At 43.7% G+C, this 25,420-nt stretch overlaps 1 protein-coding gene across 1 annotated transcript; it reads right to left on the reverse strand.

The window, feature by feature from the left end:
- Positions 1-1,651: 1,651 nt before the first annotated feature.
- Positions 1,652-22,040, reverse strand: Bnip3 (BCL2 interacting protein 3). The gene is made up of 6 exons (XM_055608957.1): positions 21,888-22,040; positions 11,594-11,741; positions 10,921-11,002; positions 4,777-4,883; positions 4,548-4,697; positions 1,652-2,650 (listed from the first exon to the last, which is right to left on the reverse strand). Exons 1-6 carry the CDS (start codon positions 21,916-21,918, stop codon positions 2,605-2,607), a joined length of 564 nt encoding a protein of 187 aa, XP_055464932.1. The 5' UTR covers positions 21,919-22,040; the 3' UTR covers positions 1,652-2,604.
- Positions 22,041-25,420: the final 3,380 nt, after the last annotated feature.

Genomic DNA, 25,420 nt, shown 5'->3' on the forward strand with positions numbered 1-25,420 from the left:
TACTTGAATTACAGGGAAGCACCACTGTCATTTTAAGTCTGCCCTTACTCCTCCCACTCCTTCCTACCTGCCCAGTCCACCAGCCACTCACCCTTCCTATGTCCATCACACCTTATTCATTTCTTTTCAGCCTCAGACTTTGGCACAAATAAGGAAATGTGCTACATTGTCTTTAGCTCTTTCTCCTAAGGATGAGTACTTCCTTTAGTCTGTCTGAGCAGTACTTTTGGCTCAGCTCCAAGACTATGAGGATGGGTTAGCAGGGTGAGCTGGCCAGCCTGCTTCCCAGCCATTGATTTGCAGGTAGGCCTCTCCAATGGGCAGTTTAGATTCTTCCTAGCATGGAGTCTGCGGTCCAAGATAATGTCCAGTCAGAAAAGTAACGGCTGTCAGCATTAAATCTTGATGGACCCAGGAACTAGGCCACATCACTTTTTGTCTTATTCCAGGGGAGGGAACATATACATCCATCATTGTGAACCACATGCCTGAAAGACCAGATGTCAGATCCTCTAGAACTGTAGTTCTGGTTGTGAGCTGCCATGCTGGTACTGGGAACTGAACTGAGGTCCTTCGATAGAGCAGCCAGTGCTCTTAACCACTGAGCATCTTTCCAGCCTGCTCTGTCTCGTTTTTAAGGTACAGTCCCTAGGTCTTCTCCATAGCTGCAACCCTCTGCACTTGCCATATGGCACATTCTGTAGTATGTTAAACTCAAACTGCATTAACTAGTGGCCAAAGCAGTTTTTAAGTCAAAACTAGTGAATTTTGCCAATTTCAAACTTACTACTTAATAACTGAGCAATATTACAGTTATTTATATACCTGTGAGTGATTTGTCTACATACATATCTGTGTAACAATTCTGTGTCTCATGTCTGCAGAGGCTAGAAGAGGGCATCAGACCTAGGACTAGAGTTACACATAATTGTGAGCCGCTGACGTTGGGTACTGGGAATGAAACCCGTATCTTCAGAAAGAATGGCCAGTACTCTCAACCACTGAGCCATCTCTCCATCCCCCAAGGGGATAAAGCAGGCTGGGTGTGGTGGTGCTGTGACCCCAGCAGAGGCAGAAGGATTGAGTCTAGTGCCCCACACATTCCTAGAATAGAAACATAAGAGCTTGCAAGACAAGATGGCTCACACTAAGGAGGCAGAAAACAAGTTCAAGGCTAGCCTGGTCTACATAAAAAGTTCTGAGATATACATAGAAACCCTATCTATCTTGAAGAAAAAAGAAACAGAAAGGCTTTTCACTAAAGCCATCTGGAAATATATTTCTGTTATTTAGAGACATATGAAGCCTGAAACATGAGAAAAGTGGCCTTTTCCAATTGCTTAAAAAAAAAAAAAAGATAATGAGTGGTGGGAGGCTGCTAAAGGAGACATGATTCTGTTTTCAGCATCCATGTAGGGCAGCTCACAACTCCAGCTCCAGATAATCTGATGCTGAACTCATGGGCTAGTGTACCCTTTAAACTAAAAATAAAGGGAATATTCTGGGGGGCCAGGTGTAGTGTTGCATGCCTTTAATCCCAGGAAGATACACCTTTGAGTTCCAGGCAAAGGGAAAATCTGGTAACATCCTACCATCTTTCTCCAAATGAAAGGAATAAGCTATTTCAAGTAATCATTAAATATAAGCAAAAGACTGTTAAAATGTTACTTTTATTTTAACACACCTGAGTTAAGTGTGAGACAATGAAACAATACAACAGGATATATACAGCATAGCAAAGAGGCAGGCTTTAAAAACATGCTATATAGAAAAGAGACTGAGAGGACGCTTTGTTTAACAGAAGCTTTGGTTACTGATTAACACATATGCAAATCCAGTAATCTCCAAAGGATTTGGCAAAGATTTATTTTTTTTCATTTCCAGTCTTTTAAAGTAGACAGATTTGCTTACAATAGAGCTGATTAAGCACACAAAATTTAAGTACAAAGGGATTAAATCCAGGAGAGTGATGAAGATGCCTGCAACAAAACTGACTGTCCAAGGTAATGGCAGACAGACAGCAAGGCTGGAACCCTCATCCTGCAAAGCAAGAAGAGGTGGGGATTGCAGAGTGGGGTTTGTGGATAACCTTAGCTTCTACTTGCTACTTAATTCATATAATAAGAGGCCTTTACAGATAACCCATACCCTTTAATTAACCATTTAGCATTTTCTACTATGTAACAGGACTATAAGGCCACAATATTCCTTTGGGACAAGTTCTTTAATGATTTAAATATCATTTACTTCTTCTTTTGAAGTGTAGTGTCTTAACTGCATTATGATTACAGATCTGTTTTAATTACATCATTGCTACAATATTAAAATTTTTTTATACTATTTATATCTAATATCCAAAGAAATTTACTAATAAATGCTACAATAGGCATCAGTCTGACATGCTTATTAATTGATCCCATAGGTATAATTATAGGTCATGATATTAGAGTCTATTCTGTCTGACTAAATCAGGAACACTGCATTTACAGAACAAATAAACACACATAGTGCAGACACCCAAGGATCATGCTAGCTCTTCAGTTAGCTGTCACAGCTCAGACATGAATCCTCACTGTGTGACCAGAAGTCAGATCCAATTCTTCATCAAAAGGTGCTAGTGGAAGTTGTCAGGCGCCTTCCAATATAGATCCTAGAAAAGGAATGGTAGTCAGTCAATTCTCAAGTGACTTTATATGTAGCTCGAACAGGGCAGGCCACCATGGTTACAGCTTTAGAAAGGAACTAACCACCTTATAATTGATAAAGTATAACTGTAATCTTTATCAAAGATACTAATATATTACCAGGAGTTGAAACTCAATGACGAGCACTTTCACCATGCACAAGATCCCAGGTTCAAACCCAAGGACTCCCCACAAAAAGTATAAACCAACCCCAAATGCTATTACTTCCATTCCCTTCAGTATGCCAAATGAGTCGCACAGCTGCAGTGCAGGCTGGCTTCATACCTAGTTAGTTCATTACCACTAACCTCAAAGCCCAACCAAGAAGTAATGAAGCCTCTCTTCTCTGAAATTAAGTAGAGTGGGGAATAACAATCTCAAGGAAAGGAAACAAGAAAGAATTCCACCTGGCCAGATCTGTGTGGAGTGGGAAGAATAAGACTGTGTGGGCAGTGAGCTATCTGAACTAAGGAGGGTAGCTTTCATCTAGAAAGACTGGAAGTTGTCAAGGATGTGGTTGGGGTGGCACCATCAAGCTCTGAGACTGGGAAGGATGAAGGACAGAGATAGTAGGTAGGAGCTGGATGCAGAAATGATTTCCTGAAGGGAAAAACTCAAGCAGCTTAACTTAAGTACTAAACATGGAGTTTCCTGGGCCCTGCCCACAGGTCCTCCCCTTGCTGGTTCTGTTCTGTTTTATTTTTTCAGACCAGGCCTCAATAAGTAGTCCTGGCTGGCCTGGAATTCAGTGATCCCCTGCCTCTGCTTTCCAAGTGCCACTGAACCCTACTGCTTACTAGTTCTGAGAAAAAAAGTTCCAGTTGATGGGATGCACCTGTCCATGAGACCAAGCACCAGAAGAGAAGTGGTGAAAGCAGGTAGGGCTCCAGCCCAAGTATAAGAGGAGCCTCTATACCCAGGAAGCAATTTCTACAGGCAGGCCTACAAGGCTCCTGAGGGTCTGCTGTGCAGGGAGATAAGGACAGTTAAGGATTGGGATTAGATGTACGTATGAGACCCACAAAATCCCAAGGGACCAAACACGAAACAGACAATGTGTCATCAACCACATGAACAGCTTTTGGGAGAAAATAAGCAGATTACAGAGCCTTCTGCCCCAAACATATCTCCAACCAACTTAGGCCAGAGATCTGTAGTGGCATGCCAGCTATTTCAATAGACTGCTGCCACACAACACTATCTTCATATGGAGGGTCTTGTGAGATCACTTCCACATGGACAGGGGCTACTAGGGATATGCCTACCGAAAGAGTAAGCAAGAGCCAAGGATATATAGCTCAACTGGTATAGTGCTTGACCACAATGTATGAAGCCCTGGATTCAACCAACCAAACTGGGTGTTGTGGCACACACTCCTAATCCTAGCACTCAGAACACATAGACATAGGAAGATCTGAAAACCAATCTCATCCCTGCGAGGCCAGCCCAGATACATGTGTCCCAATCCCTAGTGTTCCTTTCACAACCTGGCCCCATCTAGAGAATCCACAGCTTTATTACTCGCTCTGCTTTAGTCTAAATTTCATACATAAGCAGAAACCTGGAGGTGTTATTTACTTCATTATTGCCAAAAGTTCAACAGGACCATCCACCCACTGTATAGGTGGCACAAGAAAGAAGTGAGCATTAGAACCCCTCTGCAAGACATGGTAGATAAAGGGGCAAGGCCTTCCACAGGATAGGATATCTTTACTTTTTGATGTAACAATGACCTAGGAATAAGTTTGTGAAAATGCACCAAGCTATCATGATCTCTCTTAATAAGCAATGTAAAAACAAATTGCTGAGGCCTAGAATTACCAAGGCCCACCCTGCTAGTGCTCATAAAGAAACATCACTTACCCCAATCCAATGGCCAGCAGATGAGACAGCAACAGAGATGGAAGAAAAACCTTCAGAAAGTCTGCTGAGAAAATCCCCCCTTTCTTCATAACGCTCGTGTTTCTCATGCTGAGAGTAGTTGTGCGCTTCGGGTGTTTAAAAAGGAACTCCCTGGGGTAGAAAGCAACTGCCAATCAATGTCCTCTTATGAAGGGAAGAGCCTTGACAAGAATAATGAAAAAAGACTTACTTGGGGGGTATATTTTCTGGCCGACTTGACCAATCCCATATCCAATCTGAGTTTTTCTTCAAGATACTTTCAACTTCTCTTCTTCTCTCAATATAATCTTCCTCAGACTAAGAAAAAGTAAATATTAAATAAGGCAGGTAAGCTTTCCACATTCACAGCAGAGATATGGTCAATAAGCTCAACAGAGAACTCCACCGACTCTTGTGATCATGGTCAAAGGGCCATTCCCCAGCAGACACAGCAAACTTGTCATATTGGCTGCCACCAGCAGGTGTGGCTCAGACTGAAAGTGGCCCTTGCCACTTCCAATGATTTCACTTAAATAACAAATCCCTCCCAGCTGTGCCCAGCCATTTGGGTTTTAGTTAATTCCAGACATAGTCAAAGGTGACAACCAAGAATAGCCAACTCTTGTCAACTTAACACACAATCTTATCTCCTTATGCCCAATTTCCAAATGGAAAAAAAAAAAAAAAGCCAGGTCATAATTATACCTGACATATTAACTATTCCACCTACAACCATAAATACATTACAAATTCAGACATTTAGTTGGTAATGTCCTTTGAGGAATATTCTCTTAGTATTTCAAACTAAAATAATCACAAATATTCTCTTAACTGATATTACATGATAAATTGAGTAAATACAAATCTGTAAACACATTTTTAACACTTGTGTCAATGATAATCCTTGTTTCTGCAACAGATCACATGGCCTCAGCAGCTGTTATTTCCTCTAGTTCCCTCTCTATGTATTTCCTCCACTTTTGAGCAGGCACTTCAGCAGGTCTTGGTTCTTTTCCTGAGGGAAGTGACCCATACCTTCACTGCAGAAGTCTGTGCCCTTTTTTGGAGTTTCCCATTAAATTTAATCACAGGACACGGTAGCACCAAGAGACAGCCTAAAGAATCTCCTGCACCTCAGACATAATCTTTCCTGCCTCCACTGTAGAGAAGCAATCCTTTTGTTGTTTCTTTTTCAAGACAGGGTTTCTCTGTGTAGCCTTGGCTGTCCTGGACTCACTTTGTAGACCAGGCTGGCCTCAAACTCCGCCTGCCTCTGCCTCCCTGAGCAGTTGGACTACAGGCTTGCACCACTCGGCCTGTCATTCCTTTCTTAGCTTGTTTAAGGGCATCAGAAACTAAGCCTCCAGTTCAAGAGGATGTTGTGCCGCCTGGAAGAAGTCACCCCTCCTTCTCAACCAGCAGAACTTAAGGTCAAAGGAACAGGAAGCAAAAATTTCCTAGTGCGATACTAGGAGTGGTAGTGGGTAGAACTATTCCCTTTTCCACTGGAAAAACTGTACCGTATAGTGGATGTTGATTTAAAGTGTATACCACCTTCTGGAGAACCTTGTACCAGCCATTCCAGGCTACTGTTACCTAACTAGCACTGTGTCGTCAAAAGTTTATTCCATCTTTCTTTCTGGCAAGCTGCTTCAGGATGGTTGAGAACATGATAATACCAGTAGATTCTATGATCATGGACGTGTCAGATTTGTCTGGTTGCGAAGCGAGTTTCTTGGTCAGAAGCAATGCTATGTAAAATCCAGTAGATAAGGAAGTCTATATCTCCATGGAAGGTGGTTATGGTTATGTGAAGGAAAAGCAAATCCATAACCAGAACAAGTATCTACTCCAGTAAGGACAAAGTGTTGTCCTTTCCATGGAGAGAGCAGTTCAATGTAGTCAACCTACCACTAGGTCATTGTCTGGCTACCCCAGGAATAGGGCCATATCTGGGACTCAGTGTTGGTCTCTGCCATTCGCAGATCTGACACTCAGCAGCAGTGAGTGCAGTTCATGTTGTCACATGTATAACCCCCATCTCTGCTATCATGGCCAGTTTGTTCATGAGCCCATTGGGCAATAACAGGAATAGCTGGGGAAAGACTCTCCACAGAATTGGCCACCCAATTTACGCGATTACTAAAATCCTCCTCAGCTGAAGTCACCTTTTGATGAGCACTCACACTGGGCACAAGTACCTTCGCATTCTTTATCCATTTGGAAAAATCAATCCACATACTTCTTCCCCAGATGTCCTTCTCACCTATTTTCTAGTCATGTTCTTTCTGGGTCCCTGACCATCCAGCCAATTCATTGGCTACAGCTCATGAACTGGTGAACAACTGCACATCTGGCCATTTCCCTTTCCAAACAAAATGTATGATCATGAATACTGCATGAAGTTCTGCCCAATGTGAAGATTTCTCTTCACTTCTGTCTTTCAGGGTTATCTCAGAAAGGGATTGTAATGCTGTGGCTGTCCACTTCTGGGTGGTCCCTGGATAATGTGCAAAACCAGGCCCTTGTCTTTTCTTCCTCAATCAATCATAATGCATACCCCATTAGGCTATAGGTACATGCATGGTATTGTAATGGGAATAGAAAACCATGGGCATTTGGGCAATTTCTTCATGTAGCTTCCTTGTGCCTTCAGGACCTACTTGAACCTGATCACATATATACCACTTCCATTTGATAATGGATTGTTACTGTGTACATCCTACTTTGTGCCTTGATGGGTCATATATACCCAGCCTATAATGGGTAGCTCTGGTCACATAGTAACTCTGTGGATCACTGTCAAATGTTTAGTTTCTGCTAAGGCCCAATAGCAGGCCAAAAGGAGATAAGCTATCTGCAGATGGTAGAGCCTTGCTCCCAAATCAGAAGGTCTCTTCTGTGATTTACCTATTTAAATATATTTACACCATTTCACTGAGTTTTGACAGTCAACTGTCATTTTCCACAATCCATCTGTTTTCTATACTAGTCAGAGAGGAGAGTTAAAAGGAGATGTGGTGGGAACCACCAACCCTGCATCTCTGAAGTCCTTGATGTAACAATGTAACTAACTTCTGCAGTTCCTCCAGTGGTGTGATAGTGGTTTTGATTCACTATTTTCCCTGGCAGGGGCAACTCTAAAGGCTTTCATTAGCCTTTCCACCATAAGAGCCCTCACTCCACAGGTCAGGGAGCCAATGTGAGAATTCTGCCAACTTCTAAATATATCTATCCCAGGAAATAACCACAGAATGAGTTCAGGGACCACTCAGTATACTCTAAGTCAGACTTCAGCCAAAAATCCATTAATCACCTAACTTGATAAACCCCTACTCTAATTGGAACTAAGTTTCTTGGGGTCTTCTGAAATCAGTATCAATCCACATCCAGTGTCCAGTAGACCCCAGTGTAGTTACCTAGTCATGTCTCTCACAAGCCTTAACATATGCTTCTCCTTTATGGACATGCCCATTTTGTCCAAGTGGTCCAGATTGTCCACTGCTCAATCTGGATTAGGGGCTGGAGATGTAGCTGAGTTTGCAAAGTACATATACACAGAATCCTGAGTGTTCCATTCCCAACTCCACAAAAACAAGGTTCAGTAGCACAGCCTTTACATCCCTGCACTCGGGAGGCGAGTGCAGGGATTTTCTGTAAGCTGAAGTACAGCCTGAACTACTACACAGTAGAAAAGACTCCATCCCAAAATACCAAAATCACTATTCTACTGTCATGAGAACCTAGATAACAGCAGAACCTATTACAGAAGGAAAAAATGAGAACATTCTAAAATGATGACTCTAAAACCAGGTGTGGCTAGTATAACAAGCTACTTTAAAAGGTGCTTTTGGAAGTGCTGGCACAGGCCTTTAGTCCCAGAACTCTGAAGGCAAAGGCAGGCAGATCTCTGTGAGTTCAAGACCAGCCTGATCTATAAATAAGAGTCCAGGATAGCCAGAGTTACAGAGAAACCATATCAGAAAAAAATAAACAAAGACTGTTCCAAAAGTGGACGTGAACTTAAGTATACAGAAGGATGAGTGGGTTCTAGAAGCCTTTGGAGCCCAAACTGGGACCAGAGAAGAGTTCTCTGGAAAGCCTGGGCTAGTAGGTAGAGACAGTTGGTTTTTGGTGATGGGAAACTGAAAAAATTTGGCACAGGAGGAAACAAGGCTTCTAGTAGAGACCTTGCTTCCTAAAACAACTGCTGAACAATTACAGAAGATGTTACTCACCTTCACCAGACCACATATACAAGGATAGATAGCACTATTAGAGAAAACTGAGGAAGATGCCACTGCTTCAAACTACTATACAAAAAATGGTATGAATTAAAAACAGTCGGCTTACGCAATAAACCATCTAGCCTTTTCACCCTTAGGCTCTATGGTGGACTGAATAAGAATGGCCCCATAAACCTATGTTTGGATGCTTAGTCATCAAGGAATGCCACTAGTTGGAAGGGATTAGGTGTAGCCTTGTTGGAGTAGGTGTGGTCTTCTTAGAAGAAATATGTCACTTGGTGTGGGTTTGGAGGGTTCAAAAGCCCAAGCCTAACTCTCCCTCTTCCTGCTGCCTAAAAATCCAGATGTAGTTCTTTCAGCTAATTCCCCAGCACTCTGTCTGCCATGCTTCCTGACATGAAGAGAATAGACTAAACTCTGAACTGTAAGCCAGCCCCAAGTAAATGTTTTGTTTTGTTTTTTAAATAAGAGTTACCATGGTCATAGTCTCTCTTCACAGCAACAGAACAGTAAGATAGGCTCTGATCTCAAAACAATGCTAAAGACAGGGTATATAAAACTCTTTTAATTTCTATTGAGTTACTATTAGAAAAGTGAGCTCATGTGCTGGGCTGTATGCTTGCCCTGCATGCACACCATCCTGGGCTCTAGCCCCACACTCACTGCAAAACTCAGGTGTACACACCTATAGCCACCTCAGTATTAGCAAAATGGAATTCCTAATATATGGTTTTAAAATATTAACTGTCTCGGGCTAGAGAATTGGCCCAGCGCTTAAGAGTACTTGCTCTTCTTCCAGAGGACCAAATCCAGTTCCCAGAACCCAGACCAGGTGCCTGACTGCTGCCCATAATTCTAGTTCCAAAGGATCTAATGCCTTTGGCATGTAAACACCTGGACTCAGACACACACACTATTTAAAATATATTTTTGGAAACCCTATTAAGAAGGGAGAGTGGTGGTTGGGAAGATGGCTCGGTAAATAAAAGTGTTTGCTACACGAGTATCAGGATCCTCAGTTCAAATCCTCAACACCAGTAGGCATGGTGGTACACACCCTAAGTACAGGGGTGGCACTGGTTAGGAGGCAGAGGCACTGGTTTTCTGTAAGTTCAAGACCGGACTGGTCTACACAGCACGTTTCAGGCTAGATAGGGTGAATAGCTATTCCCTGTCTAAATAAAAATCAAGAGATACTGTTGCTAAGACAGGCCTAGTGGCAAGCCTGTAATCCCAGCATTCAGGGAAGCAGAGGCAGGTGGATCTGTGTGAGTTCAAGGCCAGCCTGGTCTACATAGCAAGTCCAGTACAGCCAACGCTACACAGAGAAACCCTGTCACAAAAATCAATCAATCAATCAAAATGCTTCCTGTTCAGAGGTCCTGAGTTTGCTTTCCTCCACCCACATCAGGCAGCTTAAAGCTGCCAATAACTCTCACTCCAGAGGATCCAATGTCCTCTTTCAAGACAACTTGGACACCTGCATACATGTGGCATTCTCTCATACACACATACACATAAATAAAATTTTAAAAAAACATAGAGCCAACACTCATGTGTTGGTTGATGTTTTTGTGCACTGTGTATTCAAATGCTGATTTCAGTACCCAGAGATCTGGCACTGTCATTATTATGAAGCATCTCCTGTCTTGGTATGTTGTAAACATTGTTGTCCATCACCTTGATTCAGAGAGAGAGAGAAAGAGACAGATAGACTGACTGACTAACTCAGGTGAGGTCTGGAGAATCGCCACATAATGGACCACAAAGCAGGAAGCAGGCCAGGCCAGTATTAGAATAGGTTAGTATCTGCCCAGCTATAGGAGCTAGGACAGGCATAAAAAAAAAAAAAAAAACCCTTGCATTTTATAGGCACAGCAGAACAGTTCTGCAATCTCAGCCCTGGAAGGCAGAGGTAGGAGGATCACTGGGGCTTACTAACCAGCGGATCTATCCAAATTGGTGAGTTCCATGTTCACTGAGACACCCTTTCTCAAAAACTAAGGGAAAGCAAAAACTCAAGTGTGCTGTGTGTAAGTGATCTCATGCAGGAGTCACCAGACTGATGATGTGCTGAACCTTTTATCATGCTCCTGTCTATGGCTTACCAGAGTGCTGTTTTTCTCTCCAAAGCTGTGAGTGTCTGTTTCAGCTCTGTTGGTATCTTGTGGTGTCTGGGAGCGAGGTGGGCTTCATTAGGAAATGAATAAAACAGAGTAGCACGTCAATTCTGTCATAGGAAGCATCAATCCCAAGCAGGGGCTATTGCCTTAGTAAGGGGAGTGGTAAAGGACTCTCCACAGCACGCCTCATCCTTATGCCTAACCAGGGCCAAACAAATCTTTTCGGCTGAGCAGTTACCTAGGGAAGCCCCACCCTCCTGCATGATCTGTGGCATAGCTCTTGGAAGCATCTGACCTTCGACCACTTACTCTGAGCCACACACCTTGGATTCACTCCTTAGTAGTGCTGCCTAGGAACACAAGCTAGCTGGGGGCCTGAACAAAACTGCTCCGACTTGGTGTTCATACCATGATCAGTTTCAAACAAGGGCCAGTATATTAAGGGACTTTGTTATTTGTCCCTAGATTGAATATGGTCCCTCCAGCCTGAACCCAGATCACTTCCTCCCAACAGACCCCAGGGTTTTTTTATAAGGACTGCTTCAGGAACTACTCCCAAATGTGGCCTCAGACCTGGAAGCCCACCCACAAAAGCATGTACAACTATAATTATCCATTTGCTGGGAACATCAACACTGTAAACACCCAGCAAACCTACCTGTCACAGTGAGAACTCTTGGAGCTACTTCGTCCAGATTCATGCTGGGCATCCAACAGTATTTTTTCCATGTCACCATTATACATAGAGACAGAGGCTGGAACACTGCTCCCATTCCCATTGCTGAAGTGCAGTTCTACCCAGGAGCCTAAAGAGAACAAAAAAGACAGTTAAAAATTTGACGATGTGTACTTTTAATCCCTGTGAGTTCAAGGCCAGCCAGGACCATACAGTGAGACCTTGTCTCAATAGATAAATGACAGGCAGGCAGGCAGGCAGAGAGACAGGCCCACTCACTACCAAAGATGGCACATGATGAGCCATCACTCTAGGCCCCACTTTTTTGCCACTTTATACACTTGCATTTCTGGTCTGCTGGCCTCTCTTTAGGTCCAGTTGGCAAGGTTCCTGAGGCCGAGACACTGTACTGTATCACTTGCCATTCCTTTATTCCATGCAGGTATTCTACAAACCTGTGGATTTACCAGAGGCCAAGACAGGGGTCTTGTTTAGGCTGGCAGAGAACTAAAAGTCCAGTCCCTGCCTTAGCCCTCTGGGTGCTATAGACTATAGTCATGGGCCAACATGCCTAGCTAAAGGCTTAAATTCAAACTATCTCCACATTCAGGATCACAAGGTCCTGGGGCTCTGTAAAATTCTCATTTATTATTGTTGCTCTGCATTCATACCAGAAATCAGACTAGCAAGTTTTGAAATAAAATAGTTAATTTTTGGTTAAATTTCACTCTTTAGAGAGACTTACCTTTTAAATATTCACTTAGACAAATCTTTACACTATAGAAGTACAGCACAGCACATTAAAAATGAAGTCTAAGGGTACACTCTGGTTCTCCAAAAGTTTTCTCACCACAAGAATAATGAACATTTGTACTGTTACATTCTGTGGCTTGCTTCCAGTTTGGACTGCTGAATGTGTTGATAAAAATATTTTCAAGGGCCAGGTTGTGGTGGTACTTGCCTTTAATCCCAGCACTTGGGAGGCAGAGGCAGGCAGATTTTTGAGTTCAAGGCTAGCCTGGTCAACATAGTGAGTTACAGGACAGCCAAGGCTACAGAGAAACCCTGTCTCAAAACAAAACAAAACCAGAAACTATATATGTATTTTTTTCAAGGGATAGTGCTATAGCTCAGTGGCGTGGCAGTGAGTGTGCATACCTTAATAATCATAAGGTTCTGGGCTTAATCCCAGTGATGCCCAATGTTCATGTGTATACATGTGTAGATTTTTCAGCAAAACATGGTAGTACACAACTACAATCCCAGTATTTATGAGGCTGGTACAGGAGGACTGTAAAGTTTGAGGTCAGTTTGTGTGATAAAGTAAGATGCATGCAAACAGACTGCTTCCTGACACAGTTGGGCCAGCATATAATCCCAAAATGAGTCTGTGCTACTTCATACAGTGCCAACACTCAATTACTAGTCTGACTTACACTCTCCTGGATTTAGTTTGAAAGCTATGTTCTAGAACAGGGCATCTTTTGTTGTAGACTGCTTCTGCTTCCCCCCTGTGGTGGTTGCTTGCTTTCTATTTATTCATTGTTTGTATGAAGGTGTGTGGGCACCTCACACACTATGCATACGGAGGTCCTGGGGATTGAACTCAGGTTATCAAGTTTGGCAGCAACCCCCTTCTATCTCGCTTGCCCTGTGGTGCTTTAGCAAAATGAGTGTGTGTTTTAAAGTGTAGGCTTCATTCTGGGCCCAAGGTTACTTTTCTATTTTGACACATAGGTCCATTTGTTTTTAGAAAATCCTTTTGTTGAACTGGCCTGGTCTACATATGAAGTTCGAAGACAACCAGGACTACAGAGTCCCTAACCACATAATCAGGTAGGTAGGTAGGTAGGTAGGTAGGTAGATAGGTAGGTAGGTAGGTAGGTAGGTAGGTAGGTAGGTAGGTAGATAACTGGTAGTACACAGAACTGAAAGAGGGTGAAGACAACCACAAATGATAGGAATAAATATATGTGCTAGAGAAGCTGAATAAACAAAATTTGTGGCCACTATAATTTTACTAAATACAGTAATAATTATGCTGAGTTTTTCTGTGCTCAGACTAAGATGGTACTATATGATGATTCAATTAAGGAAGAAATGAAACTACTTATAATCAATTCACTCTGATTGGGGATATAACTCTAGACGTAGAAGAGGCCTTAGTTTCTTTTTTCTTTTTTTTTTACTTTTCTTTCTTTCTTTTTTTTTTTTTTTTTTTTTTTTTGTTGTTGTTGTTTTTGTCTTGAGACAGGGTTTCTATGTGTAGCTTTGGCTGTCTGGGACTTGCTTTATAGACCAGGCTGACCTCAAACTCACAGAGATCCCCTGCCTCTGCCTCCCAAAGTGCTGGGATTACAGGCATGTGCCAACATACCCTAGTTTCAATCCCCACTACCAAATGGGAGGGAGGAAAAAGGCAAGAGGATTGCTTCAATTTCAAGGCTGGCTTGGGCTATATTGAGGTTTTGTTTATAAATTACCACACACACTAACATCCTCTAAAAGAAAAAGGAGCATACATGGTTGCACTCACCTATAATCCAGTGTAAGGATTATACTGAAGTATAATTATACAGAAGTAGAAGGATTTAAGAGTTCAGGGCCACCTTCAGTCAGCTACAGTTCAAGGAAACCTGCACCCTGTGCTATGTGTGACCTCCCTAAAACCAATAAAACCACCCTTAAAAAAACAGGTATGAAGGGGCACACCTGCAAATCCCAGAATTCAGAACTGTTAAAGTTTGAGGCCAGTGTGTTTACAAAGATTGAGTTCCAGGCCAGCCGAAGGTACACAGTGAATCTCAACGGCAAAACAACACACATACACTTTCTCTAGAAGCAAGAACAGCCATACAGCTTTCCAGAACATCCCAAGACATGTTTTTAACCCTCAGAAGCCTGGCTCAACTGTGTTCAACTGTGTACTCATTGCAGAAACTGTGTACTCATTTCATTCAGGGGAAAAGAAAATCAAAGGCTCAGAAATAAATTGTGTATTTATAGTTTATACCACCACCAGCCTCTCAGTAAGCTAACAAATAAATATACAACACAAACTTTGAAATAAACATGATTTTTTTTTTCCTCATTAGCTTCTCAGATTGCCTCCTAGAGAAGTAGGGCTAGTCCCCATGAAGCATAACACTAGCTCAGAAGGGCAGAGTCCAGAGCCTTTCTGCTGCAGCACACAGGCCCAAGTGCCCTCTGGGATCTGCAAATCCCACACCAATTCCAGTGCCAGACTAGTATCTCTCAATGGCCATCCATCCTCCCTTCACTGGCTGATGACACACGAATGCCAGGGTCAGTGGCTCACACCTAGAATCCCTGCAGTTTCAATTCAGTAAGACAGGAATGTTGCTATTAGTTCAAGGCCAGCCTGGGTAACAGTGTGAGCTCCTAAACCTAGCCTACGAAATAGTACAGAGCCTCAGCTATGGACAGTTCCCTTTGTCTAGGCCAATATAATACTCAGAATCTGTGCCTGTCCCAATTTATGTGATGAAGTTAAATGGTACCTGGATCTTTTCTGGTATCTCACTTGAGTTTGAGGTCATGTTGCCTTCTTCACAGTACCCAGTCCTGATGCCAAATGTAGTTTTTCCTACAGCAACTACCAATTTTCCACAATCGGAAGAGCCCACAGTATCCCCTAAGCTTAGTATCAAATCTCATAAAATTAAAGGCTAAAACCCAAAAGGATACAGCACATCAAACAACAGCCACAAGCAGAGTACACAGACTATCCACACTTCTGCTCAATCACAAATTTAAAACAAAACAAAAAAGACAAGCTCAGGTCTCTACAGCCCCCTCAGATTTAATACTTTTCTAGATTTCAGAACTCAAGAAAATGTGTTACTTAGTTTGTGAGACAGGTCAGAAGCTGCCAGATGGAAACACATGCATGGGGCAGGGAACACCACCTTCCTATTGCCAATTCCAAAGCCCCATGAACATTCTGGGTTAGAGCTGGCTGTGGTGGCAGTTTATTTTACTTTTTAAAAACCAACCTCCAGCTCTCTCCTCTCCCTGGTGAACCCAAGTTTCCAACCTCTGACCAAACTCTAGCCTGAAGTTATCTATTCTGAATCCAGAATAAGTCATCTCATTCTTAGGGGGCTCCTTACAAAAACAGACCTGACTACAGGATAAAACTCCTCCTAGCTAAGAGATATATTTCCTTTCCCCTGTCAGGCCCAGCACTTGGGAGTAACAGGAATTCAAGGCCAGGCTAACGTATAAAGACCTATCTCAAAAAAAAAAAAAAAAAAAAAAAAAAAACCAAAAAACAGACACTCAGGAAATCCTACAAGTTTAAGAGCTTGTGTAAGGAACTAAACCCAACAGCAAGATTTCTGTGTACTTACTGTACAAAGGGTAATTGAAAATACAGGAAGCCCACTATCAGTCCTGATCTATACTGCCATAAGCCACAGAAGCTGTGGAAGCTGGCAAGCCCAAGCTTCAATCTTATGTTGTCTGTGAGGAAGCCAGTTCAGTTCCCCTCACCAGATCCTTCACACAGGCTCAACCAAGTGCAGCAGGGTCCTGGTCTTGCTGTTTTCACACCAACGGCACTGCATTGTCGAAGAGATGTATTCATGTCATAGCAGTGCTTTCAAAAAGTGTCAAGAGAGCCTGGCGGTGGTAGCGCAACACTAAGGACGAAGAAGCAGGAGGATCTCTGATTTCAAGGCCAGTCTGGTCTACTGAGTGAGTTCCAGGACAGCTAAGGCTACACAAAGAAAAGGAAGGGGGAGAGGGGAGGGCCTAAAAAAGAAAAAAAAAAATATCAAGAAGCCCAAGGACCTTTGAGGGGTGGTGGGGGAAATCCCAAATGGATTTGATCTGAGGCAAAAACCATTTAAGTCCAAAAGCTCTGTCTTCACGAATGATTTACTAAGGACCAAGTTTGATCATTAACCTGTGAGTGGACAGGAAGTGTAAGTCCTGGAAAATGAAGACGTTATTCATTTACATATATCCTGCAGTTATTCATCAGATCATCCATCTTTTTAAACAAGGTGCGGGATGCACCTATAATCCTAATAGAACACTTGGAAGTTGAAGACAAGTTTAAGGCCAGCCTGGACTACATGATCAAGACCTTGTCAAAAACAAAAAACAAACAAACAAAAAAAGAAATACAACATTTCTTCTTAACATCAAAGAATTTCCCCAGTCAAAACACAACTCATTTCATGTAATTTAATACTTTTAGGCCTCAAACAGCAAGCAGGACTGCTGGCCCCCAAAGCCCTCATTTCTGAGTTTCAGCCCGCTCTCCCACTTCTGAGTTACAGCAAGACACAAATCAAGTCCAATTTACATCTCCCTGAGTCTATAGTGTCCGGGAACTGAGCTCAGGTTCCCTTAGGGGCAGAATGTGCTCTTATTTTACGTGTGGGAGTGTTTTGCCTGCGTGTATATCTGTCTGTCTGTCTGTGCACCACATATGTGACTAGTACCCATTGAAGCCAGAAGTGTACCAAATCCCTGGAACTGAAGTTATAGACAGTTGTGAGTAAGTGCTCTTAACTGCTGAGGCATCTCTCTACTCTCCCATTTGGTCTTGGAGAATCTCACCATATAAACCAGTTTGGCCACTGTTCTAATTGGTTTTGTCAACTTAATACAACTTAGAAGCAACTGAGAAGAGAGGGCTTTTTGAAGTATTTTATTTGAACTTGCAGAAATTGGTTTTCTCCTACCATTTGCGTTTCTAGGGACCAAACTCAGATCAACAAGATTGGCAGCAAGCACTTTTACCTGGTAAAACTATCTTGCCAACCCCATAGGAAGTAAGTCTTACTGAGGTTGGCCTATGGGTTTATCCATAGGAGCACTGTCTTTTTTTTTTTTAATAATTTATTTGTATTTTATGTACATTGGTGTTTTGACTGCATGTATGTTTGTGAGCTGACAAATGTGTACTGGGAATTGAATGCTAGGACTCTGGAAGAGCAGTCAACACTCTTAACCACTGAGCCATCTCTCCAGCCCCAGGAGCACTGTCTTGATTGTTAATTGGTATAGGAAGATCCAGCCACTTGTAGGCAGTACCATTCCCTACTCAGGGGGTCCTCAATAATTTAAAGGTCAGAGAAAGCTAAACAGGAAAGCAAGCAGGGAACATGGGTGCACTTGATTCTCTCTGCTCTTGACTGTGGGTATGATGTAACTACTAGCTTCACTGAATTGGTCCCTCAAACTTCCTCTTAATAATGGAATATAAGCCAAATTACCCTTCCTCTCCTAAACTGTGTTTTGTCAGAAGAGAAATTAGGACAGCCATTTAAGTTTGGATCCTCCTTGAGGCTGGGAGTGTAGTTCAGTTGATTAGTGTGCTTGAATAACAATTATTTATGGCTGGGGATTTATGGTACCACATAAATGGTATGTTGGCACATACCTGTAATCCTAGTGCTCTAGATATTGAGGGAAAGAATACAAGTTTAAAGTCACCCTTGGCTACTTACTATGTTCAAGGCCAGCCCAGAATACATAAAACCACCTCAAAAAACTTCTTTAATTACACATATATGTGTGTGTGTGTGTGTATACATGTATATATATGTACACACACACCTCAGTTAGCCTCTGGAACACTGAGATTAGAAGGTTGCTTTACCAGCCTGCCTTCCAAACTGCTTATATCATTACAACCCAGGTAGTCCCTTCTCTGTACTACCCTCTACATTCCAAGGGAAACTTGTAGACTGCCAGTGCCTAACAATAACTACAGCCAACAGAGCCCCATGTGGAGGAAACACAGGCTCCCTATTCTCAAGGCAACCCCACTACCTGGGGATGGCAGGACTCAACCACAGCTATAGAAGGAGAATCACCTTTGTTGCTTTTTCCATGGTTTTCCAGAAGCTGAGCCCAACTTGAAAACTGTATTAGAGGTTTAAATATGCTGACAAACTCCAGCAGGGACAGCATCCAGACAGAGCTAGAGGTCCTCTGAGAGGAACAGGTACCCACACAACCTTGGAAACAGGAACATAATACCAGAGGAAAATAATACACATGCTATAGCCTTCCAAGAAAGCCAGCAAGGGAGTGACAAGTCTGGGGGAAGCAGTGCCCCATATCAAAGGCAAAATCACACACACAAAAGGGCTTCTCTGGAACTGGCCTTTGCTGTCTCAACACTTAAAAGGTTCCTTGGGTTAACTTAGGAGAAAAAGAGACTTGGTTGGCAAATAATTTTAGAGTCTGCCAGGTACATAACCCAGGCTATGGCTTCCTTTTCTGTCACACACATGTGTGTTCTATTGACAATGTCTCCTGTAGCCAGGCTGGCTTTAAACTCCTGCTCTTTCTGCCTCTATCTTTCAAACACTGGGATTACAGGCTTGTCTCAGCTTAGAAGCTACTGGCTTCTAAGACTAGTGAACTTGTCTCTTTGCCTATTGCCAGGCCATGCCTGAGTCTGCATCCTGACTCAGGTGGTTCCAGGTACCCCTCTGAGCAGTCCCCGGCATGTCCTTAACTAAAGTAGTCATCCTTATTTCCATTTAACCTCTAGATCTCAATGTGACTATTTGCATAAGTTCAGCTAAAGCCTAAGAGAAACCTCTTAGGTCTAACAATGTTTCTCTTCACGGCCCCAACAGTTTGCCTGTAACCACAGAACCACTTATCAGAACCAGTTGCAAGCAGAACAGCTGAGTGAAGACTTTACTGATTGTATACAGTGGTCCTTTCAAAACAAGAGCAGCAACTAAGGCACAGAAGTATCACAAAGCTTATCTCCCTTCTGGCTTGCCAGAAGTCATACAAAGAAGAAAAAGCCAGCCCTGCCCCTAAGCACCTTTCAATAAGATGGATCAGAGGTAAAAAGGGAACAGAACCAATCAGTTCTGTGGGTAACACCTTGAGGAAAACTGGTCCCAGAGGTTGCTAAGGGGAATATTTGCTGTCCCACCTACCAACAAGGCTTCCATAGCTCTCAGCCTCAGAAGTAAACAAGAAGCGAGCCAATCAGGCAAACACAGAGGAGCTGCCTCAGCTCAGACTCCAAGCTGGGATTCACATTTCATAGGGCAGCTGAAATACCCCATGTGACTCAAGTGACCCCTCCCATTCTGGGCTAGACAGTAAGCCAGTGCCGAGCTGCACGTACACCCCAAACAATAGCCCAAATCCTTAGCATGAGTTTCCACACTGTAACCATCTTTTTATAGAATAAGCAAAACAGAGAAACAAAAATCTTCTTAACCCTTGAAATGACAACCTCACTTTGCCAATGACTCAGCAGTCTGGCCTGTATGTCAATGAATTAGGTGGTAACTGAGCCCTCTCAGAAGTACTCAGAAACTTCCAGAGATGAAATCTAAATAACAGTGTTAGAAATAAAATCTCAATAACTACCGAAGTGACTATACAGCAAATGTTATGAAACATCACTTGATCTCATTTTGTAAAGACAAAAAGTGTCTCAGTCTGTCAAAGAAGCTGAAACTGACATTAAGGAACAAAACCTGAATTATAAGATTTTTTTTAATGTGGCTGGAGTTTTAAAATACAGATTCTGTAATTTGACTGGTTAAATTCTGCCTACTAAAATCTTGTTTAGAGTAATAAATAAATGCATCTCACTAAATGTATCTAAGCTTTCACAAAACTCTAACCCAGGCCAGCTCCCAGGTCAGTGTTGCAGGATTTTGATTCCAGCACTCCAGGACAGAAGCAGGTGAATCTCCGTGAGTTCATGGGCAGCCTAGTCTATACAAGTTCTAGGACAGCCAGAGCTACACAGAAGGAAAAACAAAAACAAAGTCTCAAAAACAAACAAACAATCTTCACACTAAACTGGGCGTTGTGGCACACACCTTTAATCCCAGCACTAGGGAGGCATCGGCAGCCAGATCTCTGAGTTCAGGGATAGTGAGACCCTAGCTCAAAAAAGTTAACACTAATGCATTCACTTTAAAGGTTAGAAAGCCCTCTCATGTTTATTTACATGCTCATTTTACTTAGTGAACTCTTGCTTCAGAGAATACAAAGGTCAACAGGATCCTCCTGCAGTTCCTAGACCTGTATAATTAAGGCTCAGCTCTTAACTCAGACCCACCAGGTTCCTCTCAGAACTGTATCATGGCACACAGCCCTCAGGGTGGTTTTGAAAAACTAGCAGCTGTCTGCTTAGTGCTAATAGCCTGGAAAGGCCAAGAGAGCCTATTTGATTGTTTCTGAGACAGGCTTTGGCTACACAGCCCCTAACTATCCTGGTTCTGCTACATAGTCCAAGCCAACCTTGAACTTGTCAAGACTCAGCTTCATCCTCTCCCATAATGGGGTTTTTAGGTTGTGTTTCCACACCCAACCTACTTCCATTTTAACCTACAAATCACTTCAGTGCTTACAGTGAGCCTACTGGGCTGAATTACCCTCCTTTCCTGCTGCTGTTGCTCTCTTCCACACAGTGCTGCACCCCCAGCCCTACCCCCTCTATTTTTTTTTTTTTTTTTTTTTTTGAGACAGGGTTTTTCTTTGTAGCCAGGAACTCACTTTGTAGCCCATGCTGGCCACCGAGATTCGCCTGCATCTACCTGCTGATTGCTAGCTGGAATTAAAGGCTTGGTCACCTCTGTACGGCTATTCCATCATTTCTTAAAGACAACAGTCTTTCAACTCTGAAAAAGAGCTAACAGTAGTCTGAAGCCTTATTTCTCCTCTTCCATCTGAAGTAGGCAAAAATGGAGGGCGGCGGCCAAGGCCTGTTAAATCCAGCTACTCTTCAGGCTGAGGCAGGAGAATCCCAAGTTCAAAGCCAGCATGTCTTAATGCATAAAATGAGAACTGTAGTGTTGCTCGGAGGTTGAGCACTTAACCGAGCACGTTCAGACCTGGTTCCGTCGCCAGTACAAAGTGGGAAAAGTGAGAGGCGCTACAGTCATAAATACTAATGACTTCAATCAAAGCACTGAAAATTCAACCTGCAACCTCTGGCCCTCTTAAACAATGCTGAACCAGGCGTAAGGGAAGCCAAAGGCCTGTAATCTGAGCTACTCGGGTAGCTGAGAAAGGAGGTTGGAGGGGAGTTCGAAGCTAGCCTGACCTACAGAGACTGTGAAAACACATAACTATGTCAGTGTGAACAACAGACCCCGAAAGAAAGGCCCGGCCTGCCTGTGAAGGGACTGTCTGTAAGAAGCACCGAGGCTCAGCCCCCAGCCCCAGCCGCACCGAACTGCATCGCGGCCTCCACGCACCGCACCCCAGCCCACGACCCTGCCGGCCCCGCGGCCCACAGCCTCACCCTGCAGGTTCTCCTCCCCGCTCTGCGACATGGTGGCTCGGCAAAGGAGCCCGAGGCCAACGGCGACAGGCCTCGGCGGCGGTCACTGGAAGACAGCACCAGAGCAGCCCGCCGCCCGCTCCGCTCTGAGGCCTGGCGACGCGGGGCTGAGAGACAAGGGGCAGGGCGGGACAGGACGCACGCGGCGGCCGTGCCCATTGGCTCGGGGGCGGGGCCTGCAGGTGGGGGAAGGAACGCGGGGCGCGTGTCGCACGTGCGGCGCGTGCGCGGGGCGGAGCCCGGGTGGGGAAGGGGCGGGGCCTGGGGCAGGAGCGCGCTGGAGGGCGTTTGTTTGTAAGCTGTTGGGCGGAGTGGGGCCGCGGTCGGTGCCTGAGGCTGGAGTAACAAGAACCAGGACTTGCCGGGGGGTGGGGAGGGGGCCAACGGAGGGAGGGGATAGGAGAGATGCTGCGGGTGGGGCCCGACGCGCGAGCTTTGGGACTCAGAGGTGCGCACTTTGCAGAGGCCCTAGAGGCGGGTCCTGAAGCCAGGCTGGCTAAGGTGAGCATGACGTGGGCGGGCTCTGAGGCAGGCGTGGCGTGGAGGACGTGCAGCGGGGCTCTAGGGCGGCTGGCGCTGGGTATGCAGTCTGCCCCTCCCTCCCGCTGTCAACCCATTCTGTACCCTGACTTGGGAACCCGCGGGCGCTAGTGACGGGAGCACGCGGTGTTATCACTGTCTCTATACATGCTTACAGAGGTTCTTAGAGGTTGGAAGTCCGTCTTTTTACGGTTCTGGGATAGGGAAGGGGCTTGTGAACCCCAAAATAAGCTGTAAATCTTAGCAGCAGTGGGTCAGGTCGCAAGAAGCAACTTCATTTGGTGTTTTGGTTTTTGTTTTTTTCTTTTCCAGACAGTGTGTCCTAACCGAGGCTGGCCTTGAAATGGCTGTGTATCAAAAGCTAGCCTTGAATTTCTGATCCTACTACTTCCACCGCCCTAGTGCTGGGATTACAGCTGTGCAGCCCTGCCTTTTTTGTTTTGTTTGGAGTGCTGAGATCATGCCCAGGGCCTTGCACATGCTGAGAAAGCAAACTGCCACTGTGCTATGCCACCAGACAGATTCACTGTGTAACCTAGGCTGGTCTTGAACTTTCCATCCCCCTATGCCAGCCTCCCAGGTTGCTGCCCTTACAGACAGCTCCACCACTCTCAACCAAAGTTTTCCTTCTTACACTGCTGGAGATCCAGCCTAGAGCCTTCCAGTTACTAAATACATTCTCTACTACTGAGCTGCAAATCTCTTTGTCTCAAACTCCCAAGTACTGGAATTACAGGCATACTACCACCACTAGCAAGAAAGAAACAAGAGCTATGGTCATGCTTGGTGATACACTCTATGCCTAGCATATTCAAGGTCCTGGGTTCAATCGCCAAGCTGGGCTTGAACTCTCAGAAATCCACCTGCCTCTGCCTCCTTAAGTGCTGAGATTACAAGCATATGCCACCATGTCCAGCTTAGTAATTTATTTTTAAAAAAATAATTAACTGGATGTGGCAGCTCACACCTCTAATCCTAATACTCTAGAGGCCAAAACAAATCATAAGTTCATTAAAATTTATGTATTTATTCCTGCACACATATGGAGGAATATTGATGCCATGCTCATTTGTTGAGATTGGAGGCCAAATTAAAGGAGTTGGTTCTCTCTTTTCACAATGTGAGTCCCTCTGACAGGCACTTTTACCTGATGAGCCATGCAGTAAACTCATACGAGAGTATATAGAAGTTAGTGAGGCTTTGTCTCAAAAAGTAAAAGGATTGGGGCTCGGGCTGGAGATGCTTGCCTGGCATGCAGGAAGCCCTTGGATTTGATCCTCAGTGTCACATAAAACCAAGGGTGGTGTCCCACACACGTAGCTGAAGCATGTGAGAGGTAGAGGCAGGAGGATCCGATGTTCAAAGTCAACTCTGAGTTGCATGAGACTGAAAAAAAAAAAAAAAAGACTAAGGATATAGCTCAGTGTGGATTTTTTCCCTTGCATGCGTGAGGTACTGGAGTCTATCTCCAACACTGGAAAAAAAAGAAATAGAACAGAATGATAACAGTCTAGGAACAAGGACCAAGTTATCCTAAATGACATTGTACCACAAAGGCACGTTTATTTATGTTTCTGAGACAAGTGAAGAGTGAAGGCTGGACTCCCAACTCAAGGATGGCCTCCATACCACTGGGATTACAACATGGCTTTATCATGTCTAGCTGAAGTTACAGGAACCTTGACAGTTACCAAAAAGAAAGCCAAAAAATCAATGTGTTTACGAAATGCACAGGTGGAGGGTAGGAGGGGATTGGATAGGCCCACAGGAGGGTGGGGGGAATCTCTAGGATTAGGTGCTGTCTTTATCAAGTTCTGAGCCAGAGGGCAGGGAGGTCAGGCAGTCAAGGTGAGCATTCCAAGAGTTTTGTCCTTAATTCGGAGGATGTTAGGGCAGATACTGAGGTGGATAATAAATACTTGTTAGAAGGAGCTAAAGATAGCCCAAGATCTTTTTGGCTCTAGACCTACAGTTTCCCCTTTCCAAATCAACATGTTCTCAGCCATGATCAGGCACTGCCAGAATATAGGTTCTGTTTTTCCAGGACCTTGGTTCACAAAGCATTATCCTAAAGGAATACATATGTAAAAATAACTGTTAAAGGGCTGGAGAGGTGGCCCAGAGGTTAATACTGCAATCCTTTAATACCTTAATACAGTTCCTCATGTTCTGGTGACCCCCAACCATAAAATTATTTTCGCTGCTATAATTGTAGTTTTGCTACTGTTATGAATTGTAATGTAAATATCTGATATGCAGGATATCTAATATTCATCCCCTCTGAAAGAGTCCTTCAAATCCCTAAAGGGGTCACGACCCACAAGTTACAGACTCATCAGGATAACTCTTTTCAGGATTCAACACCGTCTTGCCTCTCTGGGCACCAGAAAACCACATGATGCACAGACATACATGTAAGCAAAACCAAACTTAGTAATTTTTTCTGCTTCCTTCAGCACCTTTTAAAAGTCAACTCCTCTGCCCAACTCATGGGCATACTTATTCTATGTTATTATGAAGTGTTGCCTGACTCTGGAATTAAAAATAATGCAGGACCCAGGTTCAACCCCCAGCTCATAGCTACCTATAACTTCAGTTCTAGAAGATCCCATGCCCTCTTCTGGCCTCTATAAGCACAACATATATGTGTTATACATACATACATACATACATACATACATACATACATACAAAACACCCATACACATAAAATAAAAATAAATCTTTTGGAGGGAGGGGGACTCTGGAGAATAACTCAGCAGTTTAGAGCACTTTCTACTCTTCGAGAAGATCCCAGTTTGGTTCCCAGCACCACATCCATAGATTACAACCACTTGCAACTCTAATCTAATTCTCTTCTGGCTTCCAGAGGTACTGGCACACACATGACAGACTCTTACAGAGAAGCGCACATACAAAAGAATTTAAAACAAAAAATAAAACTGACCATCACA

The sequence above is a fragment of the Psammomys obesus genome, unplaced genomic scaffold (genome assembly GCF_907164565.1).
Source record: "Psammomys obesus unplaced genomic scaffold, mPsaObe1.curated_primary_1811, whole genome shotgun sequence".
NCBI lineage: Eukaryota > Metazoa > Chordata > Mammalia > Rodentia > Muridae > Psammomys > Psammomys obesus.